The 19,228-nt window shown below is 34.2% G+C and overlaps 1 protein-coding gene across 4 annotated transcripts in view; it reads right to left on the bottom strand.

Annotated features, from left to right (window-relative positions):
• Positions 1-18,750, bottom strand: part of LOC125647200 (von Willebrand factor A domain-containing protein 7-like) — a 40,168-nt gene extending 21,418 nt beyond the window's left edge. For 3 of the 4 annotated variants that reach the window (XM_056139708.1, XM_056139711.1, XM_056139710.1), the window contains exons 1-12: positions 18,485-18,750; positions 11,712-11,834; positions 11,197-11,373; positions 5,507-5,582; positions 4,603-4,685; positions 3,271-3,450; positions 2,901-3,128; positions 1,836-1,955; positions 1,451-1,618; positions 938-1,107; positions 511-676; positions 210-283 (exon numbers count right to left, since the gene is read on the bottom strand). In XM_056139708.1, the coding sequence (XP_055995683.1) occupies positions 210-283; positions 511-676; positions 938-1,107; positions 1,451-1,618; positions 1,836-1,955; positions 2,901-3,128; positions 3,271-3,450; positions 4,603-4,685; positions 5,507-5,582; positions 11,197-11,373; positions 11,712-11,834; positions 18,485-18,707 (1,788 nt within the window). In that variant the 5' untranslated portion in view covers positions 18,708-18,750. Of the gene's footprint in view, positions 1-209; positions 284-510; positions 677-937; positions 1,108-1,450; positions 1,619-1,835; positions 1,956-2,900; positions 3,129-3,270; positions 3,451-4,602; positions 4,686-5,506; positions 5,583-11,196; positions 11,374-11,711; positions 11,835-13,988 lie in introns of all 4 variants that reach the window. The other variant, XM_056139709.1, reaches the window with a different exon arrangement.
• Between the last annotated feature and the right edge of the window lie 478 nt (positions 18,751-19,228).

Raw genomic sequence — 19,228 nt, 5'->3', positions numbered from 1 at the left:
GTTCCCATGTCGCGGTAGGCAATGGCACAATAAAGAACCCTCACTGCTACAGCCATACGAATCATGCATAGCTCAAAACTGTTGGAATTTTACCTAAAGTTGGCAATGTCTGTACATTGCGAAAAATCCCCCAATAGGATGTAATGATATAGCAACAAGGCAATCCGATATTCACTTCGTATCCATGTTTGAAAGAGCGCAATACATGCCTGAATTGATATTGTCAAGATGTTGTCTAAAATGTTTTTCTGTTCCTTTTCAGATGAATACATAACACTTGTACCTAAAATACACAAATAAAGAAATACGCTATCAGACTCAATGATATAATACATTACCTTTCTGGTGTTACAATGTGGCATCCATCAAGCCAGTGCATGTTCAAAATTAAAATACCTAAATCGATATCATTACATTTAAAAATTTAATCATATCTTTTAAAGCTTAGAATTGCCTTATCATCAAATAATTCAAGATTATCACAATTGTCAGGAATTGTGTAACACATACCATTAGGATAAGACAGAGAAAATTCGGACTCAGTTGCAACATTCACAACAACTATCTTCAGCGTATCCATATGGTTGTCAACTGGAATAGGGATGTTTTCATTGGCAAGGGAATTGACAGGAATCAGAAACCAAGTAATGAACACATTGGATGATGGAAATGTGTCCTGAATAACGAAATTGCATTATTTTTTTTCCATATATATTTATGTAATCTTTCACGGGACATTAACGTCATTATCACACATGTATGAGGGTTTTGAATCTCATTTCATTTGCTCAAGGAGCGTTGCCAAAAGTGATATTTACAATAGCCATACTTTCATTCTTTCTACTATATTTTATAACTATACGTACACGCGCTGGAGATGGCTTCACTAATCACAGAAGAATTTATACAAACATAAATATGATCAATAAAAAACAACCTTGATCTCTTTTTCAACGATCGTTTCAAGTTCAGCTACTTTTGTTTCATAGACCCTTCCACCAGTTTCTTCCGCTATTGCTTCAAATACTTTTAAGCTCGACCTTTTTACCCGACGAGTCTGTGTACTTTCTACAATAGCGAACAAACTTTCGGGTTTCTGGGACTGATCTAAAACCAATGAAAACAATAATACAACATTATGATTCCATGCTTTAGCTTACCTGTATACTCAATGCATGTTGAACGTTACATTAATTTTACAAAATAAACGGTGCGTTCTGAGTCACGGGAAATATCACTGCCATAAAATACCCGAATTGTTCCTTTCCAAGACACCATATTTACAAATAAAATGCCAAGGATTATTTCATTGATATAATTATTTTTAACAATAGAGTAACTTGGGAATGTATGCGTGCTTGAAGGGGCAGTCATGACGCTGCATGATGCTTTGTGATTAAAAAAGTTAGGTGCTTTTGTTTTTTAACAGATTTGCCCATCAAAGTCTTACCTATAGTCCCCCTTTTCTTCCTTGAAGAGCACTGACCAGTGAGGAGAAAAATGGGAGTTAAAGACTTTCCCCTCAATGACTCTGACACCCGCTTCTGTAGTCCCTCGTCTTTAGCGTCAGCATCCGTACACAGGTAAATTTTAGAATTTCTATTGGACATTTCTATCCCTGCAGTGAGGAGAAATGTGCATTGGCGGATCTTTGGATTATCATTTGACAATCATTCTTTATTTGAAACCAAACTCGCGAAGATTTTTGCTATTTCATGACTGTATTTGAACTTCAAATGCTTTGCCTTTCAAGGATACCTATGGAGTAATATAATTTGGAAGAATCTCAGGTAGTACACGTGACAGTGATTCGTCATTCTGTTGCTTACATGTACCTTTCAACATTCCGGTCATGGCATATTCGGGACAATCCCCGCCTCCGTTCACACTTAGATTCTCCAGCCACCTGATCATGGTCTGGGGATTTGTCGTCTCTCTCCCAGTAGTTAAAGATGCTATAAATATATGCAGAGTTTAAAACTCAAGTACTACCATTAGTGTGCCGAAATAGACTTTATGTAACACCCGTTTAATGTTGATCAACAGAAACGTGTTGCTTTGACCCTAACAGTAAGACAGACATTACTTGTGTGAATTGTCATTTATTGTGATGACAATGTAAAATAACGCCAACCTTTTGGTTGTATTATATATATGTTTTTACACTTTGTTTTCTGTTTTTAATTTTTACAGTATTTTGTTTTATATCAGGGGAGATCATTAGGCAACTTTCTTTAGTAACAATGTATCATATATTTCTGGGTGATCTCCTCTTTTTACAGTGTCATTTTTATTTTTACATTAATTTGTTTTATATCAGGGGGGATCACTATGCAATTTTAATTAGCACCAATGTGTGTCATTCTGGGTGATCTCCCCTTTTTACATTGTCATCACAATAAATGACAATTCACACAAGTACTCAGTAATTTCTCTGCCTTACTGTTGGGGTCAGAGCAACATGTTTCTGTTGATCAACATTAAACGGGTATTACATAATATAACGCTATTGTAAAATAATAGTGTTTATGTAATTACGTTCCTCTATTAAATAAATATTGTGATAGACTTAGTAGATTGTGATAGTCTTATTAGGTGTTTTTCGTGGTTTTAGCCTGACCCCTATGTTTTGGTCACATGACAAAATGTTTGCGTCATTTGATCATTGTCGCATTGGAGATTGTAGAGAATGCCGAAATAGATTTGTTTTCCATTTCAATCTAACGTGAATTAACTTCTAAAAATTCAAAATGCGGAGTTTGTTTCAGACATAGATAAGGCAAGAAAATCGAGATCATTATCTAAAATTCATCAGAAAGAATTAACTAAGTGGAATCTACGTCTGAGTCTACAATTCAGAATATGATGACTGTTGTCTCCTTGCACTTGTTTGTACAAACCTGGGTCAGAAAATGTAACGAGAATATAATTCTCTGGCACGAATTTAGAGTCTTTTGCTTCATTGACAATTTTCTGTGTTGCTCTTACAACGGCCTTAATGTCATCCCCCATGGAACCTGTGACGTCAATAACAAAGGTTAGGGACGTCTTCACTATATCCTCCCTGGTCCGGATGCCAAAGACATCTCGAAAGACCTCTTCACCTACGAGACTTAGAATACCCCTGCCTAAACAAGAAAGTGTCATGGATTACGTAAAAAAAAAAAAAAAAAACTTATTTAAAATTGATAAAATTTGAATTTGTATGGATCGTAAAGTGCACTGACAGCGTTTGATCTTCCCTATAGAATTACACGGGCAAAAACACACCTTCACCAATAAGGAAGTACTCTGTCGCAGAAGTTGCTGCATCGGACGCTGCACCATGCAGGAAGCTGTGAGGAGCGTTGTTTTGTGTAGACCTTCCTTTGTAGATACCACCAATAGCAGTATAGAAGCGGCTATCGTCATCCGGTGTTCCGTGACTGCATTTTCCACTCAGACCCTGCCCTACAGGAAGTTGTAACAGCCAAACTAGTTTTCTTATGAAATGTGCGGTTGGCGCACTGATGATAACACAAGAGCAACAATGATGTAAACAATTGTATTTATGTGTTGAATGCTGTTTTTGTTTATAAATGTAAGTAAGTAAGTATACCAATTTATTTGTTTGTAAATCTATTGATTTACTTTATACGATTTCCATGGAATTCTACCAGCTAGCTTTACAGTTAGGTGCCATGTTACACAATTTCCCCCATTCGCAGAAGCTTCCCAGGTAGCTGGTTACGCAAATCCAAAATTCTCCATGATCGATTCTCTTACCCTTCTGATGCTAACATCCAATCAAAAATTATCATAATGGTCACGTAATTTGATGCGGTCAGTAACTGACCAGCTAGCGTTTGATTATTCTCGCTCTATCGATGCTAATGAAAGCAACAAAAAATTTGCCACACTTAACACCACCCAGCTTTCCCACTTTGTATGATTTTGATGTGATGTACCATCTTTTTGTTGTATTCTTAATGTATTTTGTATTTTTGTGCATAAATTGTAAATTTGTAATTTTGGGAATCGGCATATTGCCATTTTCCATTGTGTGACTAGCTGTTGGTCTGACCCCTATCATGTTTTGTATATAATTCATCATTTTAGTTATTTTCCATTGTGTGACTAGCTGTTGGTCTGACTCCTATCATGTTTTGTATATAATTCATCATTTTAGTTATTTTCCACCTCTACATTAGTGTTGATCTAGTTGATCCTTACTAAGCAGGGATGCGGTGAGATTGTACAGCATAAACAAACCTAAATGTTGAATTGTTTGTAGTGCACCTCATTAAATATGTAATTGTAGTTTAAGGAAGTTTTAAGTTAGTTAATCTTTATCACAAGTTTATCACAACTAAAGCTTTTCAAAAAGACTTTCCATCTTTAGCCTGATTCTGTTAGCATATTTTACATTATGTTGATGAATAGATATATAAGGAACACTCTAGGAAGGGGGCATACTACTTCATTTGAATAAACTTAAATTCGTTGCTTAGTATCAAATTTGGTTAGTTTACTCTTCCATGGGTCCTCCATTTGGTTATATTTCCTCTGTGCAAAGGAATAGATTGAATAGTACAATAACAAGAAAACAAATTAAAAACTCACTCTGAGGTTTGGTCACGTCTTGTCCTGATTTGTAGCCACTGGTCAGTTCATCACTAGCTATATTGTTTTCACATATTGTAAGCCTAAATATAAATATATATAAAAACAAGATAACATTCACAAGTTTCTTTTTCCTAAATATTCGACGACGACATATATCCCGGAGTTTCCATGACGACATATACCACGGAGTTTCCATGACGACATGATATTTATTTTCCATATATCGAATAGATGCGAGGTCAGTGACAATAATTATTATAAAGACATATATCAGTGTTCAAGTGAATAATTGTGGAATGTAAAGAATAGTAAAATTCACTAAATATAGACAACGACTTCCGGTTGAACCCACGACCTGTTAATTAAAACTTGCTTTCAATGACGATGTACATATATGTTATTCACACGCTACACGTTCATTGAGAAGGTAAACGAGATATAGCTTGACGTAAATTCAAGAGAATTGTGTTATACACGCTGCATTCTAAATATTTTCATAGTTCAAAGCTAATTGTGATACATGTAGCTCTGCTTTATTAGAAATATATTCATAGTTTTATGTGCGTGATTAAAACTTAATATTAGTATGCCCTGAACATTCGTTAACCCATTTTTATTATACCGAATCCACATTTATTCTGAAAAGGTTTCCATTTGCAGTTTCTGATAGTGACATAACAATGTATTTATCAAAATAGTAAGAGTTAAAGGATCTGTTTAACCTTGATCAAAAGTTTTTGAAATATACCAGACATAGATTTCATATTTAATTAATGTCAAAGTAAAGTGAAAAATAGAGTCAAGGTCATTTATCAAGGTCAAATATGCTACATATGTGAGGGGCATAGTGTACATCAAACATATTTTTTATGTATCAAAATGCATTTAGAAAATGACTCACCCTTCCAGATATGCACAGTCAGTACACGTATTTTCCTGATAGTCAGCGACCTCTACCAAAGTAACGTTGTCTTGCCCTGAAAGTGCATTAAAACAAATGAGTTCACAAAGTACATGGCACTGTACTTTCAGCTTATGTAAAAATATAGTTTCTTAGCTTAGTTTCCATGTGCATACAACACCCCTCAATGTAGAATTTACTTTTTTTCAGATGAAAACTATGAAAAAATATGCATTAAATTATATCAACTTGATTTTTTATATTCTTATGAAGCAGAATTTATTCTAAAGCTTCTATATGAGAAAACATCTCTTGCTGTGGCCTTGAACTAGACAGTTAGATATATCGACGACGCTTTACATATTAACAATAATCATTTTCATTCAGATGTCGATTCAATATATTCCTGTGAACTCGAAATAAAAGACACCATAGAATCCTCCACATCTGCTTCGCACTTAGATATTTTCTTTAAAATATACTTATTTAATTCTTAGACTTAATTCTTATACTTCTAGAATTCTTTAACGACAAACTAACAACTCGACTTTACGACAAACGGGATGATTTCAGCTTCACCATCGTCAACTTCACATATCTACGAGTATGTTGCAATATTTCATTACCACCTGCATATGGTTTTTATATCTTTGAACTGATTCGATACGCAAAAGCTTGTTCTGCGTATGATCAGTTTTTAAATCAATGCAGGCAACTGACAAATAAGTTGATGTTACAGGGGTTTCAACAGTCTCGTTTAAAGTCAGCATTTCTCAAATTTTATGGTCGTTATAACGATCTAGTTTGCCAACACAGCCTATCATTGGGTTAAATGTTGTCGGACGTTTTTCATACCGATTCTTTTTGACACACTGTATGATTGTTCTTGGTACACTGATTTTGAATACGGATTACTCATTTTACCTGATCAAGATATAGGGCTCACGGCGGGTGTGACCGGTCGACAGGGGATGCTTATACCTCCTAGACACCTGATTCCACCTCTGGTATATCCTATGTCGTGTTTACCCAACTCTCTATTTTGTATTCCTTATAGGAGTTATGAGATTGATCAATGTTCGTCATCTTCACCTTTCATTAATATATCATGATTGAATAATTAGCTGAGATCCACCAAACTAGAAAAACCAATATAACGTTATGTTCACCTCTGCGTGCCTTCGTTGTGGATAAATTGACTTTTCCAACATTGGACTAAAAATTGATAGTTTCGAAATATTCCGTCGTCCTATAAAAACTCGCATCTCTAATCACTTTTGACTAGGTCTAGCACTATAGATGTAAGCAAAACTGGCCGATCAGATAGGATTTGGTAAACGTTGTCAGTTTCGATGAATGATAACCTTCTAATCACATTTGACTAGGTCTAATCACATTTGACTAGGTCTAATCACATTTGACTAGGTCTAATCACATTTGACTAGGTCTAATCACATTTGACTAGGTCTTACGCTTTAGTTGTAATGATAACCTTCTAATCACATTTGACTAGGTCTAATCACATTTGACTAGGTCTAATCACATTTGACTAGGTCTAATCACATTTGACTAGGTCTTACGCTTTAGTTGTAATGATAACCTTCTAATCACATTTGACTAGGTCTTACGCTTTAATTGTAATGATAACCTTCTAATCACATTTGACTAGGTCTTACGCTTTAGTTGTAATGATAACCTTCTAATCACATTTGACTAGGTCTTACGCTTTAGTTGTAATGATAACCTTCTAATCACATTTGACTAGGTCTTACGCTTTAGTTGTAATGATAACCTTCTAATCACATTTGACTAGGTCTTACGCTTTAGTTGTAATGATAACCTTCTAATCACATTTGACTAGGTCTTACGCTTTAGTTGTAATGATAACCTTCTAATCACATTTGACTAGGTCTTACGCTTTAGTTGTAAATGAAGATGACCAAACAGGCATCGTTTTGTGGGCGCTAGTAACCGATTTCGATGTATTGAATGATTCAGTCATTTACATGTAATCGTTGATATTTTCTTGGCCAATACGATGCTTTAACAACTCGAAGTGCACAGTACATTGTACATGTATTTACATCATATTTAGGAATGGGTGAATATTGTACTTCAAGGGTAGCAAAAGCATTGTTTTGACCGGGAAAATGACAGTAATTGTATATTATTGCAACGGATTGCATACAATAAATATGATTGATGTTTTGTTGTGATTATTTTACAATTAAAGGGAAAGGCAACCCTAACTACAATGTTGCTTTTATGAATAAGGTATTACTTGCTGATATCGTAAATAACAGTCTTTAACAACAAAAATCCTTGCTTAACGATGAAATCAATATTAATTTATCATATATTTTAAATTACCCGCCGCTAAGAGAATGGCCATTGAAGTTTTAATTCATCAGCAGCACTGTAAACATGACAAGGCAAGAACAGTTAAGTTTGGAGCCGTATAGTATATAGATTTGAGCTCGTTCTTTCGCATGAAGGAATTGAGAAAAGACGTTCATTGGAGTCGCAGACCAAGCAGATGGTACACGTTTCTTCTTACAAATGTCTCGAATCTTAACTTGTCATTACGCAAATGATGGATTCACAGTTTACATTGTCTTTTCTTTTAAGATGACTTGGTTGGGTCAGGAATTTTTTTTTTTAAAAACAACTTTTTTACACCCCCCCCCCTTCGCATTAGTGCAATTAACTTGAAAAAAAGGCATCTGTCAAATGCACATCTTTGATGATCTTAGAATCTCATCAAAACCGGAACAGACGATGTGACGTCAAAACCATTGATTTTTGTGGTCTTGAATACAAAAGAGTTCCACATCAGGACAGCCTCTATAGATGGCGGGAATTTCAATTTTTAACGTTTTCAAATTAGTACTGAACCTTATCTAGGCAGTATATCAACAGAATCGTATGAACAATTTTTAATATATAATTAATCGTATCATTTATCATATAAAAGGGTTTGTTTTTTTTTGGGGGGGGGGGGAGGAGGAGGTTGCCTTTCCCTTTAAGAAATCAATAAAACTGAACAACTATTTCCACTGCTGAAAGTATTCCAACCTATAATGGCATATTTGTTCCACCCACTTGTCAGATCTATGCTAACTTGTCAGATCTTATATTATTTTTATTTCTTGTTTAGCACTTCACCATTGGTTCGTTTGATATCACGTGTCAAAGTATAGAAATGCGGATCGACTGGGTCTTTCTAATTATAAACATAAAGAACTCGGATTGACCTGTACTTTCTAATAATAGATTAGGGAATTGAATTTATTAATAAACTGTTATAATTTCCTGAAATAAAAAGATGCTCTATACATTACATGTTTCATAAAATAACTATCTCAGTTTAAAGAACCTACACTGAAATAAAAAAAAAAAAAAAAAAACACCTTACTAATCTCAATATGTTATGCAATATGTTCCCTTTGTCAAGAATTCCTTGAAAAATAATATAACAAATGTAGCTCTTTCATTTGGTCGATCCATAGATATATTGACTTAACAGAAAAGCATATCGACCTCGCACTTTGTGTTCGGTTTTTAACTTTTCAGATCATTATGTCAACTTGTCAGATCATTATAATAACTTGTCAGATCATTATGTTAACTTGTCAGATCAATATACAGACTTGTCAGATCATTATAATAACTTGTCAGATCATTATGTTAACTTGTCAGATCAGTTAACTTGTCAGATCATTATGATAACTTGTCAGATCATTATGATAACTTGTCAGATCATTATGTTAACTTGTCAGATCATTATGTCAACTTGTCAGATCATTATGATAACTTGTCAGATCATTATGATAACTTGTCAGGTCATTATGTTAACTTGTCAGATCATTATGTCAACTTGTCAGATCATTATGATAACTTGTCAGATCATCGTGTTAACTTGTCAGATCATTGTGTGAACTTGTCAGATCAATATACAGACTTGTCAGATCATTATAATAACTTGTCAGATCATTGTGTTAACTTGTCAGATCATTATGTTAACTTGTCAGATCAATATACAGACTGGTCAGATCATTATGTTAACTTGTCAGATCATTATGATAATTTGTCAGATCATTATGTTAACTTGTCAGATCATTGTGTTAACTTGTCAGATCATTATGTTAACTTGTCAGATCATTATGATAACTTGTCAGATCATTATGATAACTTGTCAGATCATTGTGTGAACTTGTCAGATCAATATATAGAATTGTCAGATTATTATGGTAACTTTTCAGATCATTGTGTTAACTTGTCAGATCATTGTGTTAACTTTTCAGATCATTGTGTTAACTTGTCAGATCATTGTGTTAACTTGTCAGATCAATATAATAACTTGTGAGAGCATTGTGTTAACTTGTCAGATTATTATGTTAACTTGTCAGATCATTATGATAACTTGTCAGATCATTATGATAACTTGTTAGATCATTATGTTAACTTATTATGTTAACTTGTCAGATCATTATGTTAACTTTTCAGATCATTATGTCAACTTGTCAGATCATTGTGTTAACTTGTCAGATCATTATGTTAACTTGTCAGATCATTGTGTTCACTTGTCAGATCATTGTGTTCACTTTTCAGACCTTTATACCTTTATGCTGACTTGTCTGGTCTTCATGCTAATTTGTCAGATTATAATCTTTAAAAAAGATTCAGTATTTCGCAAAAAGGCATGCATATGTCATTAACTGTTACCCTCTTTTCAACATATTCATCTGATAAGTCGATTTTCTCAGATCCAACGTATTATCTGACAAAACCACATAATTTTCTCAGATCTAACATATTATCTGACAAGACCACATAATTTTTTTTATTATGTCATCGTTCCAGATGATTGTGCTGTAATGTCGGATAATTAGGCTGACTTACTGTATAATGAGAAGTGTATGACACAAAGTTTGGTATTTTTGTGTAAAGGATTTTGTATAATAACAGTCTTTCTGTTACCTCGGAAAGTTATAAAATTATCTTGAAAGGAAGACCAAATCTTTCATAAAAGAGATCGTATCCAAGACAGTTTCGCATAATAAACCATCAAAGTATTGATATACACGGTCAAATACAGTCCATAGCATCCAAAATGACGCAATTCTAATCAAATAGAGATAAAATGCCCCTTTTTATAAATGTTTTTCTCAGAGAAAAAAAATATATATGTGTACATATATAATGTACGGTTTGTTCAAGCTTGACTTGTTGTTTCTTGAAGAAAAACTGTGTGAAAATACATGTAATCATTTTTTGTCAAAATACCGAAAATAGCGGCACAAAGCTCCATGTTTGTAATGTCGTGATGTTCAGTATGTATATAACATGTTCGCCATATTGATGAAGTTCAGAAAAACAATTGAACTATATCGGGATTCTTGTACAAAATGCTAATATAGGTTGGTTTTGTTGGGCAATAAGAGTCATTATCATATACAATCTTTCATAACTAAGATCTCACAAGTTAACTTGATTATATGTATATCGTACAAGTGGTGGCGAAAATGAGTCACCGTTTTAACGTTCCGGCTCAGAGGCACATTTTTATTGTAGATATAATCTAATGATAACAGTGCTGATAATAAAGCTTTATTCAAAATATGTAACTCGATCAGAAAATATCTTGGACTGACAATAATGGTATTATGAATGTAAATAAGGTAATTTACCGAAATCCTCATAAACGGCATTTCCCCTTAACTCTATCCAATTTGTATTGCTGTAGAATTCTTGAATTGTGTACAGTGCAGCTCCAATTTTCACCCGAATCTGTTCGATGTCGTCATCGGTAGCTGATTTGGAGAGATCCTGTATAGACTGTCTCAGAGTTCGGATGTAGTTATGGGCTGACATAAAGGGAACAGACACATTATAATTCTAGATAGTACAATGTACTACTTATTTTTCAACTACGGAAAAAAGAACAACCCAGAGATGTTAACCTATTAGATATCTTAATTCAAAGTTGACCAAAACAATTCTACACTTTTACCCGGTATTTTTATAATTGAAACACATTTATTGATATATTCAGTGATACATGTAAAAAAAAAAAAAAAAAAAAAAAAAAAAAAACCAATCATTATAATAGTTTCGTATTGATTCGAAAACTTTCTTGGATTTGGTAAATTCTTATTTGTAACTGCAGCACAACAATCGTTAAAACAGAAAATGTGTCTCACACCTATCTCAATCTGCTCGCCGTTAACATGGTAGAAAGCCACATTGGCGTAATCTCTTTGGATAGCGTTTTCATATCCGATAATTCTGGTGATAATTCTAAGGTAGTTCAAGTAGGATTCTTGGTCTGAAATCAACATAGAATATTAAACATACACACGACATTGCAAGATCCTTGATCAGATTAATTGAACATTTGGTTTCATGTGGGAAAACATCAAGTCCAGATTCACATTTAGTCACATAAAACAATGATTAAAACATTTGTAATGTGTAAGAAGAGTAGCCGTGAACTAGATAATTATAGGTTGTGATGCATCAGTATACATGTATGTTGAAATGCAGAGTAATACTGATACTTCACGATAAGTACTTTCAAGAAAGAAATTTGATCTACTTGATTGCTTGCAGACGACAATTTGTTTTGTCGAGTGTCTTTCGAAAGAGTATTAAGTGATTTTGCCGCTTATGTCAAAAGTTTGAAAGATGCGTATGATGGATTTTTTAACAAGGGTTTTAGCAGTCTCGTTTGAAGTCAGTATTTCGCAAATTCTATGGTCGTTATAATGCTCTTATTTACAAACACAACCTGTCATTGGGTTGAATGCTGTCTGACGTGTTTTATACCAACTGTTATAACAGTTGCTAAGCAGTTCTTTATATACTGATTTTGACTATGGATTACTCCGTTTACTTAATCAAGAGATAGGACACGCATCGGGTGTTACCGATCAACAGGGGATGTTTACTCCTCCTAGGCACCTTATCACGCCTCTTGTTTGCCCTGCTCTTAATAATGTATTATCTACGAGATTTATGAGATTGATCACAGTTCATTATCTTTATTTTTCGTCATTAAAACGGTCTTATATGTACGGAAATGAAGTGATTCTTTGGCTGACAATGATTAATTAATCCTTATTTCCTCAGTCAACAGTACCCAAACCTCGATATTCTATACAAAATTTCCCTGTCAATACAATGTAAGTGTTATTCTTGAGTGACTTGAACCTTGCTTATAATTTGTGAACTTTGTCAGGCACAGAACTATTTCATTAAGCAATTACAAAATTGATATATTTCACAAGAATGGAATAGTTCGTGCTTTTGATGTTTAGAAGTAATTCATTTGAAGTGAAAATTCAAATATATCGCCAAAGCAGCTGTGCTCTCACCCTGTATGCAATCTATCTATAATATATAACATATATAAGAATTCAGTGACAGATCCGGCTCCCCTAATTTAAGATAAAACACGACCCCTTCTTTGAAAAGATATAAATGATTTTAAAAAATGAAAACAAACAGGATTTTATTATTTTTTAAAGATTTTTTTTTTTCATTTGTCAATGCGTGATTCAGTCTTGAAGAAAAGGTTTCTGCAATTACATCGACACGTATCATTTCCAATCATGATTTTATTTTCTTAAAAATATTTTCTTCATTTTTCAATTCATGATTCAGTCTTGAAGAAAATATTTCCGCAATTACATCGACACTTAGTATTTCCAATCGTGAAAAATGGTGGATTATTCTCAAAACTTGTATGTTTCGGTTGGCGTCTCATTCGAGAATTTATCAAAATGACGTCACCAGCTGTAGAGAATTTATCTCTCATAAAGGACGTCACCAGCTGTAGAGAATTTATCACTCATAAAAGGACGTCACCAGCTGTAGAGAATTTATCTCTCATAAAGGACGTCACCAGCTGTAGAGAATTTATCACTCATAAAAGGACGTCACCAGCTGTAGAGAATTTATCACTCATAAAAGGACGTCACCAGCTGTAGAGAATTTATCACTCATAAAGGACGTCACCAGCTGTAGAGAATTTATCACTCATAAAAGGACGTCACCAGCTGTAGAGAATTTATCACTCATAAAGGACGTCACCAGCTGTAGAGAATTTATCACTCATAAAGGACGTCACCAGCTGTAAAGAATTTATCACTCATAAAAGGACGTCACCAGCTGTAGATGAACTACAACATAAGCCGTGGCAGTGTTGGTTCTTCATCACGTAAACACCAAAGGACATCGAGCCTAGGAACCCCCGGCTTAACTTCTAGGCTACCGATATGTTTATTGATGCACAACAAACCCATATAAAATACCGAACAATAAAAACATGTGTGAATGTTATTGGTAAACAATAAAGCTTGATTTACTTTCGTTTTATAAGTGCAATGGCACTATATCGAATTCATCATTCAATCTGCACTATATTTACATTTAAACCATACGGATTGCATCACATGAGAGAAATTATGGGTTGAAATACCTGTTCCGAAGTAATCTGGAATTTGTTGACTTACATCCAAAGTCTTATTTCTCAAACCGTATGCCACCACAAATTTAGAAGTAGTTTGGAAGATTCCTTCTAAAGTCATCTTACTATGAGAGAACGTCTCTGGTTCGCTTTGTATCACACCAGAGGGAAAAGAGAGAACAATTTCAAAATAAGAGCAGAATACGATCACAAGCCACGCACCGTCCATTCTATCAAAGAGGAAACTATGCTGTTACTTTTAAAATTGGGTCATTATATTGCGCACTGAATAAATGCACGTTCTTGATGCAATGCTGCTGTTTATTATTTGTGTTTATTTTTAGGAATGTGTTGCCTTAGTGAAAGATAAAGGGACATTCAGGCAGTGATTCAGGTCTTCATTTCACAATGAAATTCAACTATTCCGGTGTCCGATGATATCTTGAATATTTTTATTTATCAAATTAATAATATGTCACCATAAGAATAATCCAATTTTGCATAAATTTTGACTTGCATGGAAAATTTATTTCTGAAAAAAGAGGAAATTTATGAGTAGATGTATTTTTAAAAATACAACATGAACTTGATTATCATTAGCATTCACATTGGATACAGTGTAACCTGATTATTTGTTTTACTGTACATGAATGTTTATGACAATTTAAAATATTGTGGTTTTACTGTGTATTATGACATTTTCATGCTTTGTTCTTAACAAATATTCAAAATATACTCTTGTATGTCAAAATGCCTTCCGGGACCCTTGATTGGTCAATAAAATAAAATTTCTTGTACGCTGTAATATCTTGTTCATATATTCTCTTCAAAACCAAGATATGTACCGCCTACGTTTCTGTGAAATTGGATGTGACCGCAGACCAGTAAAGTTAGGTACTACTGCTGATTCACTCGAAACTGGCTACTTAAAGAGAGAAAAGTTAAGCATTGGAAAAGTGGCTACTGGTATAAGCGGCTACTACTAACCAGCAACTTAACGTGAGAAAAGCTAGCTACTAATAGCTGCAAAAAAGAAAAGGATATGCATTTAGCTACTAGTATCCAGCTACTTAACGTGAGAAACGCTAGCTACTAATAGCTGCAATGAAGAAATGATATAGCTACTAGTATCCAGCAATTTAATGTAAGAAACGCTAGCTTCTAATAGCTACAAGGAAGAAAAGATATAGTTACTAGTATCCAGATGCTGAACGTGAGAAAATGTAGCTACTAATAGCTACAAGGAAGAAAGGATATAGCTACTAGCAAAAGGCAACTTAAGGTGAGAAAGGCTAGCTACTAATAGCTACAACGAAGAAAGGATAAGCTACTAGTATCCAGCTACTTAACATGAGAAAATCAATATATGCATCCAGGGGTGCATGAGACGAGTTGCATGGGATACATTGTAAAGTCAGGAATGATGTGGCATATTTATAATTGTGAAAAACTAATTTCAGTTTTAAACTTTTCGAGTAACTGTCCAGAAACAATATTTGTCTGAAGTTTTCAATCTATTTTCGGTCACTGTGACCTTGACCTTTGATCTTTTTTTCTTCAAAATCGATAGGGGCCCTGCTTTGTTGGTATCCAACAATATATCCAAGTTTCATTTAATTCAAATAAAAAAAATTTCGAGTTATCCTCCTGAAACCAAATTTTTTGGAATTTTAAATCTATTTTCGGTCACTGTGACCTTGACCTTTGACCTATTTTCTCCAAAATCAATAGGGGTCTTTTTTACCTGGTACATAACAATATATTTAGGTATCATTTGATTCGGATTTAAACTTTCTGAGTTATCATCCGGAAACCAAATTTTTCTGAAATTTTCATTCTATTTTCGGTCACTGTGATCTTGACCTTTGACCATTTTTCTCCAAAATTAATAGGGGTCTTCTTTATCTGGTACCCAACAACATATTAAAGTTTCATTTGATTAGATTGTAAATCTTTTGAGTTATCATCCGGAAACCAATTGTTCACGCCCGCCTGCATCACCAAACCAATAGCCGAGTTCAACTTCGTTGCAACTCGGCTAAAAGGCTAGCTACTAATAGCTACAAGGAAGAAAGTATATAGCTACTAGTAAACAGCGACTTAACGTGAGTAAATCTAGTTACTAATAGCTACAAGGAAGAAAGGATATCCATTTAGCTACTAGTATCCAGCTACTTAATGTGAGAAAATCTAGCTACGAATAGCTACAAGAAAGAAAGGATATAGCAACTAGTTACTATCAACTTAATGTGAGAAAGGCTAGCTACTAATAGCTACAAGGAGTAGAGGATAAGCTACTAGTAACCAGCAACTTAACGTGAAAACGGCTAGCTACTAATAGCTACAAGGAAGAAAGGATATAGCATCTAGCAACCAGTAACTTAATGTGAGAAAATCTAGCTACTAATAGCTACAAGGAAGAAAGGATATAGCATCTAGCAACCAGCAACTTAATGTGAGAAAATCTAGCTACTAATAGCTGCAAGGAAGAAAGGATATAGCATCTAGCAACCAGCAACTTAACGTGAAAACGGCTAGCTACTAATAGCTACAAGGAAGAAAGGATATAGCATCTAGCAACCAGCAACTTAATGTGAGAAAATCTAGCTACTAATATCTACAAGGAAGAAAGGATATAGCATCTAGCAACCAGCAACTTAACGTGAAAACGGCTAGCTACTAATAGCTACAAGGAAGAAAGGATATAGCAACTAGCAATAGCAACTTAACGTGAGAAAATCTAGCTACTAATAGCTGCAATGAAGAAAGAATATAGCTACTAGTAACCAGCAACTTAATGTGAGAAAAGCTAGCTACTAATATCTACAAGGAAGAAAGGATATAGCAACTAGCAATTAGCAACTTAACGTGATAAAGGCTAGCTATTAATAGCTACAAGAAAGAATAAATTTACTAGTAACCAGCTACACGAAACATATTACTGGGTTTGAATCTGATTGTTACGTTTATTTAGATGAAGAGGTATTAAGTTAAAAGACTCCAGATACCATGCTTGATTTTTGCCGGCTACTTAAACATTCTTTAGATAAGGAATTTTTACAGTTTTTTAATCAAAATGGTAGGTGATTCCTCAAAGTATGACATCTGAAAATAGGTCTAAATTCAATGTTTCTACAATACATTCACCCATCAAAAGGATTTCCCAAGGCATAATATTGAAAATTGATGACAGATTCATATTTCAAAATTACTCCTCTTCTTGTATGAAAAGTGAAAACAACGAACAGCGAGCGATCAATCTCATAACCCCTATAAGCAATACAATATAGAGAGTTGGGCAAACACGGTCGCCTAGGAGGAGTAAGCATCCCCTGTCGACCGACCACACCCGCCGTGAGCCCTATATCTTGATCAGGTATATGGAGTTATTCGTAGTCAACATCAGTGTGCCAAGAACGGCCTAACAATCGGTATGAAACACGTCAGAGAGCATTGACCCTATGATAGGTTGTATTGACGAACTAGATCGTTATAACGACCATAGAATTTGCGAAATGCTGACTTTCAACGAAACAGTTGAAACCCCTGTACCTGTATATCATATTCCTACATATATAATGCAACATCTCAATCAGGGCTTAATTTCAAGAGAAACTTGAAAGTCAAGGTTACTCTCCATCAACACTTTTGATGAGTAAAGCTGATTGAACAAAGGATGATAGCTCAGACTGTATGGTATTATCCATTACGAAATTCTCTCCTTTTCATGTAATCAAATATTTTTGTAAACACTCAGTTACTCAAGGTTTTACAGTATACTTGAAACTTAACGGGATTTTATGTAACTCACCAAATCAAGCATAGTATCTGGAATTTCAAAGCATATTCTGATATGAAAAATGATTCCTTTCCATTTAAATCCACGTGATACATGCAAGTGTATTCAAAATAAGTAACCTGGTTACTAGTATAGCACTTTTGATTGGATAAGAAGTTGGTAACTAATTTTTCTTGCTGTCTCTTTACATGACAGGCTACTACGGTCATACTTCCATATAGAATAAAGCTATAAAACTACCAAAGCAATCACTTTCATACTAGTAAACATCATCTATATATGTATCTCCAATGGTTTTGCTTTTGATATCTTTACAAATTATAATGATTAACCATATCCTCATAAACGCGTTGCAGTTGTAAACATAGCGCGTATGAATCTTGATTAGATATAGTACATCGATTTTAACGGCTGGGAATTCCGACAGAAATGAAAGTAGAATGTAAATAATAGAAAATAAATTTCGTTTTTTAAAATAATGAGGGTACATGTATGAACCGCTACCCTTCACATCGGCCTACTTTTCGCATTTCACACCCGCTTCGCGAAAAGTAAGCGGGCGTGATTGAGCGTTGCAGTTCATACCTTCATTCAAATGAAATTTATTTCTTACTTCAACTATTTTTTTTTTTTTAAAAATCTTTAAATCTAAATGGAGATATAAAAGTTTATTTGAAAAACAACATCAACCAAAAAAAAAACCTGTTACCTGTTCCAAAATATGCTTGAATCTTTTGAGCGGATGGTTGTCCTGTATCATTTACCAGGTTGAACTTATCCAAAAACAAGGCAGTTGTTTGAAATACGGCGTCTATTGTGATGGAATTGTGCGACTGAGTTCTTGATTCACCCGAAATATCATTTGGCGGGAAACTCGAAGAGAGGCCGAATAAGCAGCAGATGAGCAGAGCATGCTGGTGGACAGACGACATGACGAGTAACTAAAACATGAAATTATTGCGCTTTTATCGTCCTCAAGTGAATCATCATCCCCTTCCTGTCAGTGATGCAGTGTGTTAAATCTCATTCATAGAACTTCCTTTTCAGTATAATTCGGTTTTATTAATTTTTTTCTAGGATGATTTTATAATTGTATCTGTATAACAACATACGAGCGGACCTTGACTTTGAAGTTGGGGGATTATGATTAGCAGACTCGGGATGATTGGAGGGAAATATAATTTTTAAAACTCGCAATTATTTGAATTATTGCATTATTTTATTCAGATTTCAGTAAGAAGTCTCCTTTCCCATCTATTCTCCCCCTTTTGGCGGTTATATACCTCTCCTATTTGGATTCAAATCGCACAATTTTACATGCATGTAGCTTTCAATCTTATTCTTTAATATACGAATCAAAAGGCAACATTTTGTATATTTTATAACGAAAGACTGCCAGTTATAAAATCGCATTCGCTTTTATTCGTGAAACATCCGCTTTTATTCGTCATAT

This window comes from Ostrea edulis, chromosome 6 (assembly GCF_947568905.1).
Source record: "Ostrea edulis chromosome 6, xbOstEdul1.1, whole genome shotgun sequence".
NCBI lineage: Eukaryota > Metazoa > Mollusca > Bivalvia > Ostreida > Ostreidae > Ostrea > Ostrea edulis.
This window is presented reverse-complemented; position numbering and strand designations above follow the sequence as displayed.